The following is a 21151-nucleotide window of genomic DNA, read 5'->3' as shown; positions in this document are numbered from 1 at the left end:
GTGTGTGTGTGTGTTTTTCTGTCCTCCCATGGGGAAGACGTGACACATGGAAGCAGAGATAATTACAGAAATTATCTTCTAAAGACATCATTACTCACACACACACTCACACACACACACACTCACACACACACACACACTCACTGGGCTCATTACCTTGACGTTTGACAGAGATGTCACTGAGGAGGTGATTATTATACTGAAGAATATTGACTCATTATATCCAAATTAAAACCATCAATAGATTCAGCTCAACTTTACTCTGAAATACGGCGCTTTATTCTGAAATACCAAGAAATAAAAGAAAAAAAAAGGTCAAATAGATTTTTATATGTAGAACATGGACACACACAATTAATATTATAAAACATATGAATCTCTAAAAACAAATTAATATTTTTTACATTAAAGTTTATTATATTATATCATATTATATAATATTATATTATATTATATTATATTATATTAGTAAGTGATCGTCAGTCAGAGTCAGCGGGAAAATAAAAACTCCTCCTCAGTCACAGCTCAGCGCCCTTCATGTTTACCCATCAGCACAGAGAGGTCAAAGGTCATCAGATAGAAGCAGCGGTCTGACCCCTGTGTCTGTGTTTGACTTCCAGAGTCGCGCCAGACAAGAAGATCCAGAGCAGGCTCGCCTGAAGCAGAAGGCCAAGGAGGTACGACCCCCTGTGTGTCAGTGTTGTCTTCATGTGAAGGCTTGTGTTGTTGAGTCTGGAATGTGTGTATATATATATATACTCATATATATGTGTGTGTGTGTATATACATTATTATTGATCCAAGCCCAGTCATCCTGATCACTGATACTGTGGTCAATATGTCTGTCTGTGCACCACACCACTGACAGACGGAGAGAAGGTGGAGGTTTCCTGTTGTAGTTCATTACGTTTGTTTGTTGTTTTATTTCTTTATGTTCTTATGTCAACCTGTGGGGAGCGTCCCATTTCACTGTGTTCATGTTATCCAGCCTCCAGCTGACTGCACCCCCCCCCACACACACACACACACACACACACACAGTCTCACCCTCAGGCCGTAGCCAGACGCTCGAGTCTCTGCAGAGACCTCAGGGTCTGCCTGAGGTCTCTGCAGAGGTCAGGGGTCATTACCCATAAGTCTCAAGGCCCGAGGGCTGGAGGGAGGGGGGCAGCCAAGTGGAGGCATGTCAGGGCGGTCTGGACCGGTCTGAAGAGGTCACTCAGGACCTCTGAGTAGTGGTCAGTGTCTGGGTTCAGATGTGGACAAAGGTAGACCAGAAGAGGCTGTAGGCCGGTGACCTCAGCAGACGGGGTTAAAGGTCAGTGTAGTTCAGGACTGTCTGTCCCACTGTGAGGAGACAGTCCCTCATGGTCCCAGAGAGCAGCAGTGGATCAGCTGTTTGACAGAGGAGGGAAACGAGTCTGAAGTATAAATGTCTCCTTCGTGTCGTCGTCTTCACCTGAGGTCTGTTTCCACCTGGACGGCCACACAGAGCCCAAACAAACGTCGACGCGTGACATCGTGTTTGTTTTCCCTCCACAGATGCAGCAGCAGGAGCTGGCTCAGATGAGACAACGAGACGCCAACCTCACGGCCCTCGCCGCCATCGGGCCGCGCAAGAAACGCAAGCTGGACTCACCGGGAGGAGCCGCGGCTGGCACAGAGGTAAGACGTCAGGATCACGATCACGCCGTCGTTTAAAGCCAGTGACGAGTCGACCGGGACAGACGACCAATCAGGAGTCAGCTGATGTAGCTCCGCAGAGAACTGGAGAAATCTTTCAAATGTAGACACAGTATTATTAATAAAACACGTTAGCCACTCAGAAATTCAAGATGGCCGCCATTTCCAAGATGGCTGACATGTCTAGCAAGAAAATATAATTTTTCTGCAATAAATTCACCCACAGTTTTTCCCTTATGAACGATTCAGGTGTCACATCAAACATTTTACATTTTACAAATTAAAAGTCCTGCTGAATTAGAACAATCACATGGAGGGACATAATAATTATATGAAATAATAGATAATAATTATTAATAAATAAATAGATAATAAATAAGATTATTTAAAAAATTATTTAGAATAATATTTAATTGTGAATCTGACGTCCTCGAAGTCAAAAACAGGATTCAGTTGTAAAATCATTGAAATTCGTCCAGTGGTTAAAACTCTGTTTCCTGAGCTGGAAATGGCGGCCATCTTGGAAAATGGCCTTTTGTGATATCAAGTGGCTAATGGGATTTTTCAAATCAAAGGCCTCGGAGGGAAAAACACATTTGAAAGATTATTACAGTTATCTGCTGCACTGATTTCCCATGATGCCGTGTTTCAAAAATGAATCCCAGGCTCTGTGGACCCCATGAATATAGAGAAACACACACACACACACACACACACACACACACACACACACACACACACTCGTCTCTAATCCAGGCAGTGAATGTGACCAAAGCTGAGTGAAGGGGGTCAGTGTCTGCCTGGAGGTCCTTGTGGGTGTGGGACCCCCCCCCCACCCCCCTGAGGGCAGCCATAGATTTCAGCTCTGCAGAAATGAGCTCGGGGCTGAGGGTTGGATGGGGATCGGGGAGGTGGTGGGAGGGGAGGGGGTCATGGCTCGGGGGGGTTGCCTGCCTCGTGCTTGCCCCACCCTCCCACACATGCTCTCCCTGTCTCTCTACCCCCACACATCCCGCCTGAGGCTCGACCCCCAGCGGTCCCAGACAAAGGCAGCAGAGTGACGGGGGGGGGGGGGGGGGGGGGGCTGCAGAGTAATCCAACATTTCAGGGGCAATGAACTCTGGGAAATGTGAGCGATGTGCTGGCCTGTGGACTGTGGCTGCAGCAGCTCTGAACCTCTCACCTTTCAAGTCTTACACTCAGTATTCTCTCTGAAACTGACCTCATGTAAACTTTACTTACATCTTAAATTACTGATTCTTAATCGATCCAACCACTTATTCATCCATCTATTTCTGACTGCTCATCCAGAGCATGTTTAAATCATTGATGACTTTATTACTGGACAGAACTGAAACAATATGATGGAAATGTTGTAATTGTAAACTTTATCATCTCTACTGGTTTTTGTTGACACCTTCACCAGTATGACCAGGAAGCAGGTGTTACATTCTGTCCATGTTCTGTTGAGATCTGAATGTGGTGAAAGCCTGGTGTTTTCAGCAGGTCTTTAAGTCTTGATGACTGAATTCAGTTTTTTAATAATAAAAAAAAAGAAAGGTGTGAAACCTTTAACCTGTGGTAACAGTTTTTTGCCACTTGGTGGCGTCAGAAACAGGTTGTAAACACCTTGTTTCCTGCTCATGCAGTCGACTGGTTCATTCAAACCTTTATTTATACAGGGAAGGACGCCCTGAAACAAAATCCACAACACGACAAACAATTATCCATGAGTGTGAGTGTTTAAATGGTAAGCTGCGTTCAGTGTAATGTAGGAGAATCATAAAAGCAGAGACGGGTATAATATAGGACATAGTTCATAAAAGCATTTAGACTCAGCTGAAGCACACACATTCACACTGTCCTGAGTCAGCTGACACATTTACAACATTACACTGGATTAACTTCTTCACTCATCTTTTTTACATGTTAGTTCACGTGTGTGGAGCCTGAAATTTAAAAGCCAGTTTCCCAGTCTCAGTGCGAACATGTCGATACTCAAGGACTGACTAGTTCAGTGTGGAGTTGAGCTGAAGTTAATAAGACACGTCAGGTTCTCAGGAAGTTTGCCAGTAACTGCTGTTTAAATAGAAATGAAGAACCACACTGGTCACCAGGACCTCCAGGGTCTGGATCAAGTCTTGAATGAGATTCAGATTCTGTGTTAATGTCCAGCTGTTACTTTTAAGTGTCAGATCAGACACTGCAGAGATCCTCTCTCCATGAAGAGGTCCCACCCTGCCTCCGCTCTGCAGGACAGAATTCACAGCACAGACGATTTTTTGTTCTCTGGCTGTTGTTATCTGATCAGCCCGGAGCTGCTGCAGTCCGCCCTTCAGCTCCCAGCTGCAGGCCCCGTCAGGCTTCATCCGCCCCCACCCTGACGCCCCGGGGCTCGGCCTGTTATGAAAACACGCTAGCAACGAGGGAGCGCTGTTATTCTCAAACAACAAATAACCTGTCACAGCTTTTACCTGCTGAGGTCAGGAGGAGGTTCTGCAGGTTCCAGAAGCTCGTTTCAGATTTTAATACCACAGAACGACATTTAATACAAACCAGTGAATCATTATTATATCACATGTTTTTAGTTCTTCTCAGCTGTAGAGAATAGCAATTCATAATTATATGATTAATGACTCCAACACGAGGTGGAGAACGTGTCTGACAGAACACTGTTGGTGTAGAGGTGCAGAACGTCTGTTAGTGTAGAGGTGGAGAACGTCTCTCTTAGTGAAGAGGTGGAGAACGTCTGTTAGTTTAGAGGCGGAGAACGTCTCTCTTAGTGAAGAGGTGGAGAACGTCTGTTAGTTTAGAGGCGGAGAACGTCTCTCTTAGTGAAGAGGTGGAGAACGTCTGTTAGTTTAGAGGCGGAGAACGTCTCTCTTAGTGAAGAGGTGGAGAACGTCTGTTAGTTTAGAGGCGGAGAACGTCTCTCTTAGTGAAGAGGTGGAGAACGTCTGTTAGTTTAGAGGCGGAGAACGTCTCTCTTAGTGAAGAGGTGGAGAACGTCTGTTAGTTTAGAGGCGGAGAACGTCTCTCTTAGTGAAGAGGTGGAGAACGTCTGTTAGTTTAGAGGCGGAGAACGTCTCTCTTAGTGAAGAGGTGGAGAACGTCTGTTAGTTTAGAGGCGGAGAACGTCTCTCTTAGTGAAGAGGTGGAGAACGTCTGTTAGTTTAGAGGCGGAGAACGTCTCTCTTAGTGAAGAGGTGGAGAACGTCTGTTAGTTTAGAGGCGGAGAACGTCTCTCTTAGTGAAGAGGTGGAGAACGTCTGTTAGTTTAGAGGCGGAGAACGTCTCTCTTAGTGAAGAGGTGGAGAACGTCTGTTAGTTTAGAGGCGGAGAACGTCTCTCTTAGTGAAGAGGTGGAGAACGTCTGTTAGTTTAGAGGCGGAGAACGTCTCTCTTAGTGAAGAGGTGGAGAACGTCTGTTAGTTTAGAGGCGGAGAACGTCTCTCTTAGTGAAGAGGTGGAGAACGTCTGTTAGTTTAGAGGCGGAGAACGTCTCTCTTAGTGAAGAGGTGGAGAACGTCTGTTAGTTTAGAGGCGGAGAACGTCTCTCTTAGTGAAGAGGTGGAGAACGTCTGTTAGTTTAGAGGCGGAGAACGTCTCTCTTAGTGAAGAGGTGGAGAACGTCTGTTAGTTTAGAGGCGGAGAACGTCTCTCTTAGTGAAGAGGTGGAGAACGTCTGTTAGTTTAGAGGCGGAGAACGTCTCTCTTAGTGAAGAGGTGGAGAACGTCTGTTAGTTTAGAGGCGGAGAACGTCTCTCTTAGTGAAGAGGTGGAGAACGTCTGTTAGTTTAGAGGCGGAGAACGTCTCTCTTAGTGAAGAGGTGGAGAACGTCTGTTAGTTTAGAGGCGGAGAACGTCTCTCTTAGTGAAGAGGTGGAGAACGTCTGTTAGTTTAGAGGCGGAGAACGTCTCTCTTAGTGAAGAGGTGGAGAACGTCTGTTAGTTTAGAGGCGGAGAACGTCTCTCTTAGTGAAGAGGTGGAGAACGTCTGTTAGTTTAGAGGCGGAGAACGTCTCTCTTAGTGAAGAGGTGGAGAACGTCTGTTAGTTTAGAGGCGGAGAACGTCTCTCTTAGTGAAGAGGAGGAGAACGTCTGTTAGTGTAGAGGTGGAGAACGTCTCCTGTATATTGATTGTTTATATATCTGTGTAATATTTAAATCTGTATTGGAGCAGAGAGGTTGATCTGTGTCAGGACAGAGGCCACGCCTCTCTGTGTGTGTGTGTGTGTGTGTGTGTGTGTGTGTGTGTGTGTGTGTGTGTGGAGAACGTTCCCTCAGGCGGTGCGGCTTCATAAAGCTCTCTCTGTGTTCCTGTGTGGACCTGGAGCTTCATTCCTATCCTGTGCCGTCAGCTCCGTCTACAGAGTTGAACCAGACTCACTGTTTCACTCACAACTGACACAGGAAGTGGATGATGACTGATGATGGAGAGCAGACTGATATTTATTATCAATTATTTATTTATTTATGTGATTAATCATTTAGTTTATAAAAAGTTTAAAGATGATCAGAAATGGAACAAACGTCTCCAGATGTTGGTTCTGGTTTAATCTCTTGAGAACGTCATAAATGAAGATCAAAATAGATTCTAATTAATGAGCCATTAATCAATTCTTTCACCTCGTGTGATGTTTCTGTTATACAACAGTTCTACCAGCGCCATGTTAGAGAAATAAACAACAACAGAATATGATTTGTTTGTTTATTTCATCATTTATTTTGCTACGACTACACAAATAGTTCATCAACTGGACTGGTACTGGACTGTTGCTAAGCAACACAAATATGTCTCTGACCTGATGATGTCATGTGAGCACATCTGGGGGTGTGGTTTCTGAAGTGTCCAGGCTTCTTCCTTCATCCTGTCCTGACGACCACACATCATTTCATTCAAACGTTATTTATATTATATTTTCATCGTTGAGATCGATAACGACATTAATGTGACGCTGATTAACGGTTGATAGAACAGTCCCAGTCTCATGCCTCTCGTCCAATCAGATGACTTGGTCGAACTATCTGTTTAGTTTTATTTAGTTGCATTTCTTCAGAGTCTGTAACATGTCTGCATTCTGAAAATAAAACAATGTGATACATATTAAAATCCAAATAAAACAGGAAGAGTAAGTGCTGAATAAATGAGAGTAGAGAGCGAGGCTGGTGACGGAGGCTGGGGAACGCAGCTCGTTGTCGGAGCTGATTTACATGTGAAGTGAATCGTGACTCTGGCTGTCGGCCGGTCTTGTGTCGTCTCGGCCTCGGGCGCCGCTCATGAGTGAAATAGAAGCTCAGTTGTCTCTGTGATCGTTTGCACCTCCGGCTCTCACACATCACTCGCTGCTATGTGAGGAACAAGTGGAAAAAGGAGGATTTCGCAGGCTGTTTTCAGCTGCCAGCTTCACTTCTCTGTTCATTCACCATCAGGTGAAGTGGTTCGGTCCCAGTCACCTGCTGGGTCTCCCCACCTCCACCTGTCCTCTCAGGGTTGGGCTCGGCCCCGGGCCGTCTCCCTCTCCTGGGAGACGCTGCTGCTGAATGAAGGAACTGTTTGTGTGATGTTCGGTGGGAACGGGGAACTTGTCGGAGCACAGCAGCCTGTGTGAGTGATAGCTGCAGGCGCCGGGCGTTACCTGTCCCCAGGACACGACACACCTCAGACATGAAGCTGCAGTGATCCTCCTGCAGGTCTGGACTGTCTGGTGTGTGATTAAAGCAGTGTGGGAGATCTCACTTAATCCTCTGACTGATGATTCAGGAGCTTCTGCAGGAAGTCCACCGGCCTGAGAGACACAGAGCAGACCTGATGTTGAACCTTCACCTCTGACAGTCAGAGAACATTCAGAGGGAATCAAGGTTCACTCTGCTGTTTCCATCCACTGACGAATATATGTTGAGGTTCGGTTCTAAACCTTAAAACTCCATATTTTTATTTTGAAGTGTTGATCCATCAGAAGATATAAAAACCATCTCAGTGTAGTTTCACATCTCCTCTCTCAGGCTTCTCTCTGGAGCTCTAGTAACAACAGGTCAGTGAGCCAATCAGAAGAGAGGAGGCTCTGAGCCTCTCTTCTGATTGGCTGACTGTTTTCTGAGTGATCCAATAAAAATATAGCAGATTTCAGGTAAAAACACTCAGAGAAACCAAATCCTGCAAGGTTTGGATGGTGGGTCCAGGTGGGCGGGGCTTGGTGACTGCTTTGTTGTGACATCACAAAGTTCCAGAAGTCCTGACGGCTGGTTTTAAGGTTCAGTTTCTGAATACAGGCTGTGTGCATTTCTCTGTGGACTGAGGCTTTGATACTTTCACAGTATTAATATAGAAGCTAGAGCTGATCTATAATCACACTACACATGGACACAGACCTTTACACTTGATGGAACCTAGACCTGATCTATCATTTTCAAAATAAGAAAAATGGCCGACTGAGGAACCACATCCAACCACGGAGCAGTGTTTACCCTTAAAGAAGAACTCAACAGTTACAGGATGTTTTACTTTGTAAATTCAGCAAAGAGTGACACAATAAAAAACAGAATGGCTGCCAACTCTTTTCTTCTGTCTGCTGTCTCCATAACAATGTTAGAAACCACAAACATGTTTTCATGTTGTTGATTGTTGATTGATTGTTACCATGGTAACATTAGTCTTTATCTTGGTGAAACAGTCAGACCACAGACCAGTCTGAATAACGCTCCTGTCCCCCCCCCTCAGGTGGCCTCAGGTTCGGGTGCCGGCTCCTCGGCGGCGGGCTCGCCCCGGCAGCAGCTCCGTCAGCGGATCACACGCGTTAACCTCAGGGACTTCATCTTCTGTCTGGAGCAGGACCGCACCACGGCGCGCTCCCTCATGCTCTACAAGGCTCTGCTGAAATGAGGAGTGGACCCGCTGCAGACCACGAACTGCATCACCCTTCACCTCCTCTTCCAGTCCTCACATCCTCAGAGTCCGCCTCCTTCGCCCCCCCCCCCCCCCCCCCCCCCCCCCCCCCCCCCTTCAGTCCCTGCAGCTCCTTTTAATCTTTTGGCTTCTAGTTTTACATCTTCGTCATGTTGTTTTGAAACCGTGTCTCATTTTAGTTCCTGCAGGTGTCGACTCTGAGACTGAACTCCACACCTCAGCTTCAGTTCATGTACTGTACCTGTCCTGTGAGGACCGGGTCTCACCTGAGGATCCGGTCTGAACAGAACTGATCCGCGTCCGTCGTACAGGTCTGAACCACTGTGCTGAGCTCGCCACCGTCTCTGCTGATCGACAGGATCAATGAGGTTTTTGTCTCCAGGTGAAACTGGATCCAGATCCACAGAACAGCTGGACTGGATCAAATCAGAGTCAGTGTGGGCTTTTATTCTGGTGAATTAGCAGCTGCTCTGCCAACAGTGTCGAGGAGTCGGGGGGGGGGGGGGGGGGGGGGGGGGGGGGCAGCTCACACAGACACAGGTGTCTTCATCATTGATTCATTGATTAACATTAGAACGAATGTGAATAAAACTGATGGAAGAGAAACAGGAAGTTCTCACAGCGGAGAACCTGGAACCATCAGAACATTTGTCTGCTCTGCTTTAAAATCACTAATAATTCAGTCATAAAATAGTTGCCAATTAATTTTCCTTTGATTGACTAATTAATTGATCATTGATTAAATTATTCCAGCTCTACTCTGAAAATCTGGAGTGACTCAGACAATAAGCTGCTGCTCTCCGTCCAATCAGAGCTCAGCTCTGTCAGGACGGCTTGTGATTGGTCACAGGTTGACCAGGTGGTCGGTGTGATCAGGTTTTTAAAGAACCACAGATCTGTCTTTTATTCCATGTTCTTCTTTGTCAAAAGCTGCTGCCTCCATTACCCACAGTGCACCTGGACCACCGACAGTCAGGTGGTAGATAGTGCTGTGTTATTCTAGCAGCAGCTGATGTATCCTGGAGCCTGCAGCAGAGAAGGGGCGGGGGCTCTTTTCAGACCTGCATTGGTGGGGGGGGCGCACAGCAGGACTCAGCACAGTGGTTCACAGGGTTTCACAGGTGATGGCGGCGGCGGCTGTTTCACGTTGAGTTGTGACGTCGTGTGTCAAACAGAAACACAGCATTCACTAAATACACCTCGCTCACATGTGATTGGCCGATGCAGCGCCCCGTCAGGTGACATCATCCTGAGCTGCAGCTAGGACTGATTCACTTGGAGACACTGAACCGGGAAACACCTGAGTCCAGCTGTAACAGGACAACAGGCGACAGGTGCAGGTGTGAGATCAGGTGTGAGACCAGGTGTGGTCCCTGAGTGTTCTGGTCTCTCTCAGTCTGGTCTGATTCCAGCTCTGTACCTGTGCAGGTGCCTTCCAGTCCACATCCACCCGAACCCCGTCATCCTCTGTCCGTCTCGTGTTCATAGCCCCGCCCCCCTCAGGACTCCGGGCTCCTTGTTTTAAGTTTTTAAAGTTTTCAGATCACGCTGCAACCCGTGAGGTCGTTCACTCACCGTCACGTCACTTCCTGTCATTTCACGCCGCTTCACAGTGGAGCAGCGAGTTTATCGAGCATCGTGTCGTCATGGGAACGTGAAGCGCGAGAACTGTGAAGCTGCAGCGGTGAGAGAACAGCTGGTCGACCATTTTAATGTGTGTGTGTGTGTGTGTGTGTGTGTGTGTGTTTGTGTGTGTGTGTGTGATCATGTTGACGCTCACAGGTTTCAAAGGTTAAAGCAACAGTTCAACATTTAAATTCTTCTCTGAGTTCGACGTTCAGACAGATTCATGTCACTTTAACGACGCGTCAGTGAACGTCACATGAAGCAGGAAGTGACATCACCGTCACTTTCAATGAGCAGTTTCTCCTGCAGCCTCGCAGGTGATGAGGTCATGACTGAAACTAGTGATTCATCAATGATCATGTGGTCTGTGACATCACTGTGACGCTCACAGCTGATCTGTAACTGTTGATATTTAAAGTGACGTGAACGACTGTCAGTCCATTACGTCGTCCGCGAAGACGATAACAAGCGACTTCCTGTCTCGGGTTTGACATGCCCAAGCCCCGGTTGCCGTGGAGACGAGAGGATCAGCCTGAACGTGTGACTCAGAGATGGAGATGGATGTAAATGTTGAATCATCAGGAGCTGGTTCTCCTCCAGAAACTCACTCAGGCTGCGTTCAAGAAGGTTAGAGAACGTTCACAACAAACATTCCTGCAGTTTCCCTTCCTCCTCCTCTTCCTCTTTCTTCCTTCTCTTCCTCATCATCCTCCTCCTCCTCCTCTTCCTCTTTCTTCCTCCTCCTCTTCCTCATCTTCCTCCTCGTCTTTCCTCCTCCTCTCTCCGCCTCCTCCTCTTTCCTCTTCTTCCTCATCTTCCTCCTACCCCCCCACCCCCCCCCCCGGCTGGTGTGTGATTTACCTTGTATCTCTGAGACGTCTGACTCGACCTCGTGCTGTTGAACATTTGAATATTTGAAGATGATGATGATGATGAAGATGCAGTCTGGCTTCACAGTTTTTAGAGGGTGCGTTCACAGAAGGTTTTTAACGCTTTAAGTGTCTCTGGTTTCTCCTGGGTTGTATAGTCTATAGGTCTAACTGCTAACTGAAGCTGTGCTGTATGTACTGTATATTCAGATCCGCCTCTCATCTGTTGGAAGGACGATTTTTGCGACTATTTATATTTCCTACATTCTGAACTCGATCCTGACGCATTTCAGGCCAATGCAATTTTACAGTTGTTTGTACCTTTGCAAAAAAATGAAATAAAGAAAATGACAAAGAAGCAGCTTCGACTTCCTGTGACTGAAAACACGACGTCGTAGACCCTTTAATCAATAATCAATACATCTGTACAAATGAAAAAAGTGTGACACTGAGGAAGCTAACAAATACATTAAATATACATTTCCAAAATGGCCGCTTTATAAAAAGAATTAAATTATCTGGACACGTTTATAAAAACAACCGGACAGATGATCCACATCATCAGCTGATCAGGGTCCGGTCCGGTTCTGTCACATGACTCCAGCCTCCACATGAAAAACAGCAGAGGTCAAAGGTCACTGAGAGTCTCTCAACTCAGTGTACGTCCTGCCAGCTGTGGAGGCGTATGCAGGATCCAGATGTGAGTGTAGAGAGTCTGTAGTCCCTGTTTCAGTCCAGAGGTTCCTGTTTGATCCGGATCGGGGTGCTGGTGATGGACGGGCTGTGCCGCAGGTCCCGACACAGGACGTACTCGCTGAACTGGGACGAGTCGACGCCGCCGCCGCAGGACGCCCTGATGCTGAAGCCCTTCTGAAACAGACGCTCCAGGACCTGCAGTGACGGGGGGGGGGCAGCAGATGTTAGAGACTTACAGGTAAACACACGGGTGAGACATTTAAAGAAACAGTTCCTCATTCTGGTCTGAGATTAAAGGGCCAGTTCACCAAAACCACAGGAACTCGTGTGTGTGTGTGTGTGTTTAGTGAGTATGTGGGTGTGTGTGTGTGTGTGTATTTAGTGTGTGTGTGTGTGTTTAGTGTGTGTGTGTGGGGGGGTGTTTGTGTGAGTGTGTGTGTGTTTAGTGAGTGTGTGGGTGTGTGTGGGGGTGTGTTTAGTGTGTGTGGGGGGAGGGGTGTGTTTAGTGTGTGTGCGTGTGTGTGTGTATTTAGTGTGTGTGTGTGTGTGTGTTTAGTGGGTGGGTGTGTGTTTAGTGTGTGTGTTTAGTGTGTGGGTGTGTGTGTTTAGTGTGTGTGGGGGGGGTGTGTTTGTGTGTTTAGTGAGTGTGGGGGTGTGTTTAGTGTGTGTGGGGGGAGGGGTGTGTTTAGTGTGTGTGTTTTCATTTTGTTGCACTAAACAACCAAACACACCCCCCCCCACCACAACTAAAACACACACCCACACACTAAACACACACACTAAACACACACCCACCCACTAAACACACACACCAACACACACTAAATACACACACACACGCCACACACACTAAACACACCCTCCCCCCACACACACCTAACAACCCCCACACACCCACACACTCAACTAAACAACACACCCTCCACAAACACCCCCCACCACACACATAAACACACACTCACACACTAAATACAACACACACACACACACCCACTACTCACTAAACAAACACACACACCGAGTTCCCTGTGGTTTTGGTGACTGGCCCTTTAATCTCAGACCAGAATGGAGGAACGTTTCTTACATGTCTCCCCGTGTGTTTACCTGTAAGTCTCTACATCTGCTGCCCCCCCCGTCACTGCAGGTCCTGGAGCGTCTGTTTCAGAAGGGCTTTCAGCATCAGGGCGTCTGCGGGGCGGCGTCGCTCGTCCCAGTTCAGCGAGTACGTCCCTGTTCGGGACCCTGCGGCAACAGCCGTTCCCATCACCAGCACCCCGATCCGGATTCAAACAGGGAACTCTGGCTGAAACAGGGACTACAGACCTCTCTACACCACATCTGGATCCTGCATACGCCCTCCACAGCTGGCGGAGTACACTGAGTTGAGAGACTCTCAGTGACCTTTGACCTCTGCTGTTTCTATGTGGAGGCTGAGTCATGGTGACAGAACCGGACGGCCCTGATCAGCTGATGATGTGGATCATCTGTCCGGTTGTTTTTATAAAGTGTCGCAGATAATTTAATGTTTTTATAAAGCGGCCATTTTGGAATGTAATATTTAATGTATTTGTTAGCTCCTCAGTGTCACCTTTTTCATTTTGTACAGAATGTATTGATTATTGATTAAGGGTCTACGCTTCGTGTTTTCAAGTCACAGAAGTCGAAGCTGCTTCTTTGCATTTTCTTTATTTCATTTTTGCAAAGTACAAACAACTAGTTAAAATGCATTGGCACGAAATGCGTTCAGGATGAGTCAGAATGTAGGAATATAAATATCGCCCAAAAATGTCCTTCCAACCAGATGAGAGGCGGGATCTGAATATCAGTAATACCAGCACCCAGCTTCCCAGTTAGCCCAGTTACGACCCTATAGGACCTATAACCAAGGAGAAAGAGACCACTTAAGTTTAAAAACTTCCTGTGAAGATCTAAAACCTGTGAAGAGATGCCCTCTTTCTTATAATCACCTTCAAATTATTAAAATGTTCACAGAAGAGGTCGGTCAGACGTTCCAGAGATACCAAGGAAAATCAAACAGGCCGGGGGGTGGGGGGGGGTTATTTGTTATTAGGGGAAGATAGGAAGAAGAGGAAAGAGGAAGGAGGAGGAGAGGAGGAAACCAAAATGTAAAGCGGTATAAAACACGACGATATAAAAAACAAAGAAGAGGAAAGACAAGAGAAGAGACCAAATAAAGAACAAAACGAGATAAGATGAGAACTATAGAATGCCCAGATATAATTATAAAAGGACCGAGGAGGAAGATGAGAAGAGGAGAGGAAGAAAGAGAAGAGGGGAGGAGATGATGAGGAAGAAGAAAAAGAGGAAGGAGGAGGAAGAAACCCTGAGGAATGTTTGTTGTAAGTACTACTAACCTTTGACGAGACTGAGTGAGTTTATGGAGGGAAACGTTGGGTTGTATAGTATAGGTCTAACTGTAACTGAAGACTGTGCTGATGTAACTGTTATTCAAGGCCTACTCATCTGTTGGAAGGGAACGATTTATTGGAAATAAATTACTACCATTCTGAAACTCAGAACTGCATTTCAAGGAAATGAATTTTAGTTGTTTGTACTTTGACAAAAAGAAATTAAGAATGAAAAGAGCAAGCTTGATTCTGTGATGAAAAAAACGACGTAGTGATTTAATCAATAATAAACACTGTAAAATGGAAAAAAGTTGTGAACCTGAGGAAGACCTAAAATAAATTAAAATATTTAAAATGGGCCACGTTTATAAAAGAAGAATTATTATCCTGGACCAGTTTATAAAAAACAAGGCAGGGATGATCAACATATAGTGATTTAGGGTACAGGTAGGTCGTACAATGGACTAAAGAATACACATGAAAACAGACAAGGATAAAAGAGTCAAAATAGAAAGAGATAATATAAAAATGATATACGTCATGAAAAAGCTGTGGAGGGTATGAAGAGAATACAGATGTGAAGTGTAGAAGAGATCTAAGTATCTGTATCAGTAAACCAGAGTTCTGTAAATAATGATTCAACGGTGGAAGAGTGTAAAAAAACTGAATGGAACAGAGATGATGAAAGTTAAAACGAAAGGACCGTACTAAGTGAACTGAGGAGAGTGACGGGCGGACGCTGAATGGAGCCTCTAGAGCTGGAATGTGCGGTGGGGAGAGATTGTTAGGAATTAAAGTAAAGAGGTGAGAAATTATAGACAGTTTTATTCTGGTCTGAGTGGAGTTCACCCAAGGAATCCGTGTGTGTGTGGGGTGTGTGTTTAGTGAGTTGTGGGTCGTGTGTGTGTTGTGTGTATTTTAAGGTGTGTGTAGGTATTGTGGGTGTATGGGGTGTTGTGGTGAGTGGTGTGTGGTAGTGTGTGAATATGGATACAAGGTCGAGACTGCCTTCTGTTCGTAGCGCTCGGTGTACCAGGCGCGGTTCTTTAGGTATTTAGGCTGACCAGCCAGCCGGCTGTGTATGTACGGCGGGTGGAACGGCGAGTAGTCAAGATGAGCTAGGTTTATCAGCGGAGGTAAGTAGAAGCGAGGTGTATTAGTTGTGTGTGTGAACAAGAGAGGCGTGCTCGTGTGGTAGGAACCTAGTGTAGGGCAACTGCAGCACCATTATATGAAACTCAAGAGCTTGAGGCTTGGCAGTGTGTGTGGACCGTTTGTGTGGATGTTATGAAGGAACAGGGATGTGGTGGAGGAGCGAGTGATAGCGTGTTGCTGTGTTGTGTAGGTCTTTCTCTAGCTGTGCGTAGTGCAGCAACCGGTAGACCTGGGTCAGGATTCGATGTCCAGTATGTCATGTTGCAGGTTATTGAATTCAATCACGATGAGTTGGGTACTGCCGTGTGTAAGTTTGGGTCCTCAGACCTAAAACGCTCTTTTTTGGTGATCGCCTTTCATGAGACCCGTTTTGGTTAAGACTGGAGGGACCAGTCAGCATTGGCCCATATCGTGGACAAATAATGCTGCATGGATGTGGTTAACATGCATAGGTGGTATCTATGTGCTGATGGTATGAAGGATAGTTCTCTATATTAAGATGAATGTTAACTGTCTACAAACGCTGTAAGATTCAGTTGAAATTAACATAGTATAAGTGTGGATAGTTTAATTCTGTTTGCTGGTTGTGCGGGTGTGACCTACTTCGTCTGCTCGACGTGTTTCTAAGGTGCGCGTCCGGTTCTGCTTGTCTTTCTTTCTTGTTGGCTCTGGCTGTTGTTGCGCATGCGGAGCTGGCCCTCTTCCCAGTTTCGCTGTTTCCTCAACACATTCCTCTTTTTATTTGAACAAAAAAACAGTAGAAGTGATGTAGTTTATATGGTTTAGAAAAGCAACTATGAAGAAATTGTGTTTACGCAACCAAAAGGTAATGCTAAAATACGATGTTAAATGATCGCTGTTCTCCGGACACTCCAGAAAATGCATGTATCATGTTATATATGTTTTACATATTAACCGAATTAATAAAGACAATAATCAACTCAATAACCATGGGCCAGTAAAAATAATGCTACGTCATGTCAAGATTGATTGATCCAGGTATGAGATTTTTAAATAGTCCTTATTTCAGATGTAAGCGCTGGTATAACAAAACTACATGAAACACAGCACGTCTCCTCCCCCAGGCTTTCTTCCACCTCATCAGTCTCCAACATCTTATGTAACAGATCCATCCACCTCTGAGGACTCCATATCAAATCTGCATGTGCACAGTCACGTCAGAGGAATATAGTGATGCCATGTGTGTTCATGCTGCGGCTTGCTCCTCTGTAATCCATGGCTGACTGTTTCAGATGTATCACGTGAAAATAAATACTATAAGAAATGACACGAATATGATGTTTCTCTGTCAAAGGTGTCAAGATTGTATTCTTCTAGTTTTGTAGTCGATAAATAGGAGATTATTGGGTTGGATTAAGACGAAGAAAACGTCGTGTGTGTGTGTGTGGGTGATGATGATGATGTGTTGATTGATGTAGATGTGTGTGTAAGAAATGTGAATTAGTAGAATGTGATTTGTGTGGGTCCCAGATAGTGACAGTATTACGATTAGGTGATAAGAATATTGATTGTACATCCTCATAATGTAACATTGATGAATGCAGCAAATAAAAAGAGTTTAAAGGTAGAAGGAAAAAAAATACATGCCTGAGGCAGAGAATAGAGGTCGCTTCCAGGTCGCGAACATGTGAGCTCGCATTACGTATAGCACGTCATCGTAAACAAATGGTCCAGGGGCTAGTAAAAAGGGGGGTTGGAAATAAGAGTGTCGTAATTTAATAAACCTCAATATTGTTTTGTTCACACCTGAATATTGTAATATAGTGCTCGTGGTTTGTGTTGTGGTTTTTCCTTTATTATTGTTTATTTCATGTAGTGTATGCTATAGTCAGGTCAGTAACACGCTCATCTCTTAACTTTTCGCTGTAAGTGTTTCCAGTATAGTGGGCGGCGTGGTGATAGACCGATACAATGCAGTTGGCGCGTGAGTCAAAGAATGACTTTTTAAAAATGATGGTGGTGATTGTAAGTATTGTGACCCATAAGTAAGTTTACTCCGGTATGAAATAGTTGTGTTTGCTTGGAGTGTATATCATTGATGTCCATTTCCATTGTGGTCTTTTTTTTGTTATTATGTTCTCCAAAAGAGAAAAGAATGCAGCGTACAACAAACAGTTAAACTAGAAATATATATTGGTGATTAGAAACCATTGTGTAGATAATCAGCATGTTGCATCTTACAATGATGAAATTGTAAAATTGAATAATGTGAGTAACAAACAGTAATGAATCAGTAAGAATTTCTAATATAAGAGAAAAAAAACGGTGGCAAGCGATAGCATACGATAGATGATTTAGGCTCGATAAATTGTCAAATAAACGTTAATAAAAAAGTCTTAATGTTGTATCTTGCTATTTAGCTTACAAACTAACATGCAATGACGACGGAGCCACGAGCTAGGTTAAAGCATAAGTAGATGCTGACTAGCTATCGTTAAGCCCTCTAACAGTAATGGGTGTAAAGTCGAGGATGCGTGTTTCGTTCAGTAATCATAATGTAAACTGTGTCTCATTACTATCATATTGCCGTAGATCCTGACAGAAGTTGATGCTTATAATTGTGTGCTTGAAGCGATTGTGTGTAAAATGTGTTGTGTTTCTGTGTGTGTTCTTAGACCTTAACGCGGAATGCCATTAATATGGTATGTTAATGATAGTATTATGCATGCTTAGGTCTACACTGGTGTGAACGTATCGTATAGTGGGTAAACCTGTGGTTGCTTGGGTGCGGTGAATGTATAGGGTGTGATATATGGGACGCACACAGTGGTCCGTTGAGTGTCTTAGTTTATGTCCAATGGTTGTGCATAATGCTGTGAATTATGGGTAATTTTCTTCGCCTTTTTCTTTTAGTGACATTATGCTGTACCGCCTTGCATATTTACATTATTTGCGTGTGACACTACATTCAAGCTAATAAATGTAATGTGCGTGAGATGTTCTTGTATGAGCTGTGTCGTGGCTGTTAAAATATTATAGTGAGCATCGTTCAAGTTAGGTGTTAAGCAATTGAACTACCTTCAGCTGTCGTGGTTCCATGTAGTGTACCGCTCTCACACAATCCCTAATGTAAGTGAGCATATTTATCGTGTTTGTGTGTAGGCTTTCCAGCTGATGATCATAGAGACTATATAATTAGTGTGTGTGGTGGTATTTATATGGTGTATATATAATCGAATTGTATTTGTTATGTACTTATAGGTACCTTAGCGGTTATATATGTGTTGTTTTCTTAATCTCAGGTGATAGTATATGTGTGTTGTATTTCGGGTTAATAGACTCTTGTGTGTAGAATTATATGTTTTCAATGTTTAGAGATGCGTTGTATTTATTACCAGTTTTAAATGTTCTTAAACGTCGCTAACACCATGAGTGGCTACGATAGTTATGTCATTTACATAGTCGTGCCTGTATCTGTAGTCAAAAATATGATCTAGTTTTGTGATATAATTCTAATAAGTAAGTCTATGTGAATATATGATAGTATATGCGGCAGTGCTTGGTTGTGATGCACCATGACGAGTGACTCGCCTCAGTGATCGTCTGATACTGAGTGAGTTGCTGGGCAATATCGGTTCGCAGAGTAGAGTATATACAGTACTTTGCAGGTGTTGCGATTTGGTATATGTGGTGTTTCTGATGTCTGCGAGATAGTTTTGATTCTAAAAAGTGTTTTGTCCTATCGCTATAATGCCACGATGAAGAGTTGGTGTTACTCCTGTTCTTAGCGCGGAAGCGGGCTCTGGTGTGAAGAGACTGTGAGTTATAGCTCACATGCTCTTTAGGTGCTTTTTTGATGACCGTTCACTGTGCTCTTCTTGGGGACAATGAGGGAAGGGAGTATGAGTCAGAGTGGTTTAGTGCTATACTGTCTAATATCAATTCATTGGTTAATTAGACGCTTTCTATATAAAGTACTAGATTAGCTAGAATAGTGATCTAGTTCGACAGGCTGTTTCCTGAAAGTTATTAGAACTTAGGGAAAACATTCATGATAGGTCAAAATTTATACATGGCTTGTTGTATACAGGTGTGTGTGTTAATATTGCATTGTTTGATGGCTATGAATAGTGCCTATGATGATCTGCGGCGGTTCTGTACTGTTGTCACTGTGTACTTGCCTGCGATTGTGAAGTCCGCGTTATTATTATTCATGATATAAGGATCGTGTTAGCTGTCGTTGCGATTGTTTGTATTTTGGTTTAGTCCTGTTTGAACTCGATTCTGTGGTGTGTGTTCTCTTGGCGATGTTCAGACAGTAATGGTTTAATTTCCACATGCTTCGCTAAATTCCTACATGACAAAATGAGGTGTCTTATGTCTTATGCCAGCTTTGCAGACAGCGGATTTTTTAGGTTTAGTTATTTTGCAAGGTTGTGATGTTATTCTTACAAAACTGATACTCGCGTGGTGTTAGAAGGCTAGAATAAGACTGCCCAACAGTCATTAGTAGCGAAAAGACCTCCAAACTAAAAAACATTACAATGTTTGCTGTTGCGCTGTGGCAGGTTGATTATGGAGATAATGTCGCGATATTAACGATTACAATAATAGCTGTTATGATGGAGTGGCGCTGGATTAATCAGAGTTTTGCCAAGTGGGATTACGGTGTGCAGTTTATGTAGTATGTGTAATAGTCGCGATTGCATTGATATTTTAGAGTAATGGTAAGTCTACTAACGTGCGATAAAAATAGATGCTAACTCGTAAAAGATAGATCCCTTCATGAGCTGCATAAGACATAAGACACCTATTGTCAATGTAGAATTTTAGGAAGCATGTAGGAAATACATTTGCTTAAACTTCGCAGAGGACAAGCAGAAAATGGTGTAAACAGGATAAACAAAAGAATAAACTGAAAGACGCTAACGTTCCTCTATCTCTATATAATTAAATAAAGGACTTTAATGAGGCAAGTAAAACAGTGAAAGTTACAAACCGCGCTGTATAAAGGATATTGCACAACATGGCTAAGTGACAACACCTGTATGAATAAAGATGTGTATAGTTGTGAGCCGCTTCATGTTGTGTTGTCCTATGTATACTGGCAAAAAGCTCTCGTGTGAGCAGGTATCATTTGCGTCAGTATTGTTATGTATTAGAGAAGAGCGGTCGTGAAGTATAATCGCTATGAAATCAGGTAGTTGAATCCGAGGTGTGTCCTAGTAGCAGCTAAGCCTACGTCTGATGCGATTACTCGCTTCCCTCATTTGTCCCCAGAAGAGACAGTGAACGGTCATTCAAAAAAGCGAAGAGCATGTGAGTTAATCAAGTCTCTTCGCCCGCTCTTCGGCGGCCTCAGAAAGGAAGTATCACCAAACTCTTCATCGTGTGTTAGCGAGACCAAACACTAGAACAGCATTTCTCGAGTCAGAAACGTTATTGTAGAATATGGATCCTAGAAGAAGGTAGTAGTTCTATAACTGCTGTTTGTTATGGTGATAGTAAGTTGGTGATATCGAAATTGCCTAGGACTAGAGTATTGAGATCCTGAGCGTCACTGTCAGTGGTGTCCACGATACGGTCGTTTACCAGGTCCGGTCTGGTTTGATTATGACTATCTATGCAGTTCATCTCAAACAGAAATTGGGATCGACATTATTGATCATATTATAGAGACGACCAGCATAAGGCCACTATTTGTATGATACTATGTAGGCCACTATGTTGTTAGCGACGGTTGAGAGAACACCTTAAGAGAAACTGGCTAATAATTAACGACTTAACAAACTGTTCGACTGAGACATATATATCCTGACCACACCGTGTGTTTATACGCGAAAGTGATCCATATACGCAGCATGCTGTTTGCCTTATCAGATGCT

At 44.3% G+C, this 21151-nt stretch overlaps 2 protein-coding genes across 2 annotated transcripts in view; one reads left to right on the top strand and one right to left on the bottom strand.

The window, feature by feature from the left end:
- LOC111233732 (transcription initiation factor TFIID subunit 4-like) overlaps nucleotides 1-8654 on the top strand; it is a 28682-nt gene extending 20028 nt beyond the window's left edge. The window contains exons 14-16 of the mRNA XM_022761617.1: nucleotides 621-677; nucleotides 1543-1665; nucleotides 8405-8654. Coding sequence (XP_022617338.1) covers nucleotides 621-677; nucleotides 1543-1665; nucleotides 8405-8566 — 342 coding nt within the window. The 3' untranslated portion in view covers nucleotides 8567-8654. The remainder of the gene's footprint in view (nucleotides 1-620; nucleotides 678-1542; nucleotides 1666-8404) is intronic.
- A 2929-nt stretch (nucleotides 8655-11583) lies between these two features.
- The window catches only part of LOC111233747 (BTB/POZ domain-containing protein kctd15-like), a 26261-nt gene continuing 16693 nt past the window's right edge, over nucleotides 11584-21151 (bottom strand). The window contains exon 5 of the mRNA XM_022761634.1: nucleotides 11584-11976. Within this exon, the coding sequence (XP_022617355.1) occupies nucleotides 11815-11976 (162 nt within the window). The 3' untranslated portion in view covers nucleotides 11584-11814. The remainder of the gene's footprint in view (nucleotides 11977-21151) is intronic.

This window comes from Seriola dumerili, unplaced genomic scaffold (genome assembly GCF_002260705.1).
Source record: "Seriola dumerili isolate Sdu_G_001 unplaced genomic scaffold, Sdu_1.0 BDQW01000417.1, whole genome shotgun sequence".
Lineage (NCBI taxonomy): Eukaryota > Metazoa > Chordata > Actinopteri > Carangiformes > Carangidae > Seriola > Seriola dumerili.
The sequence above is the reverse complement of the archived record's forward strand: the minus strand, read 5'-3'. Positions and strand labels throughout refer to the sequence as shown.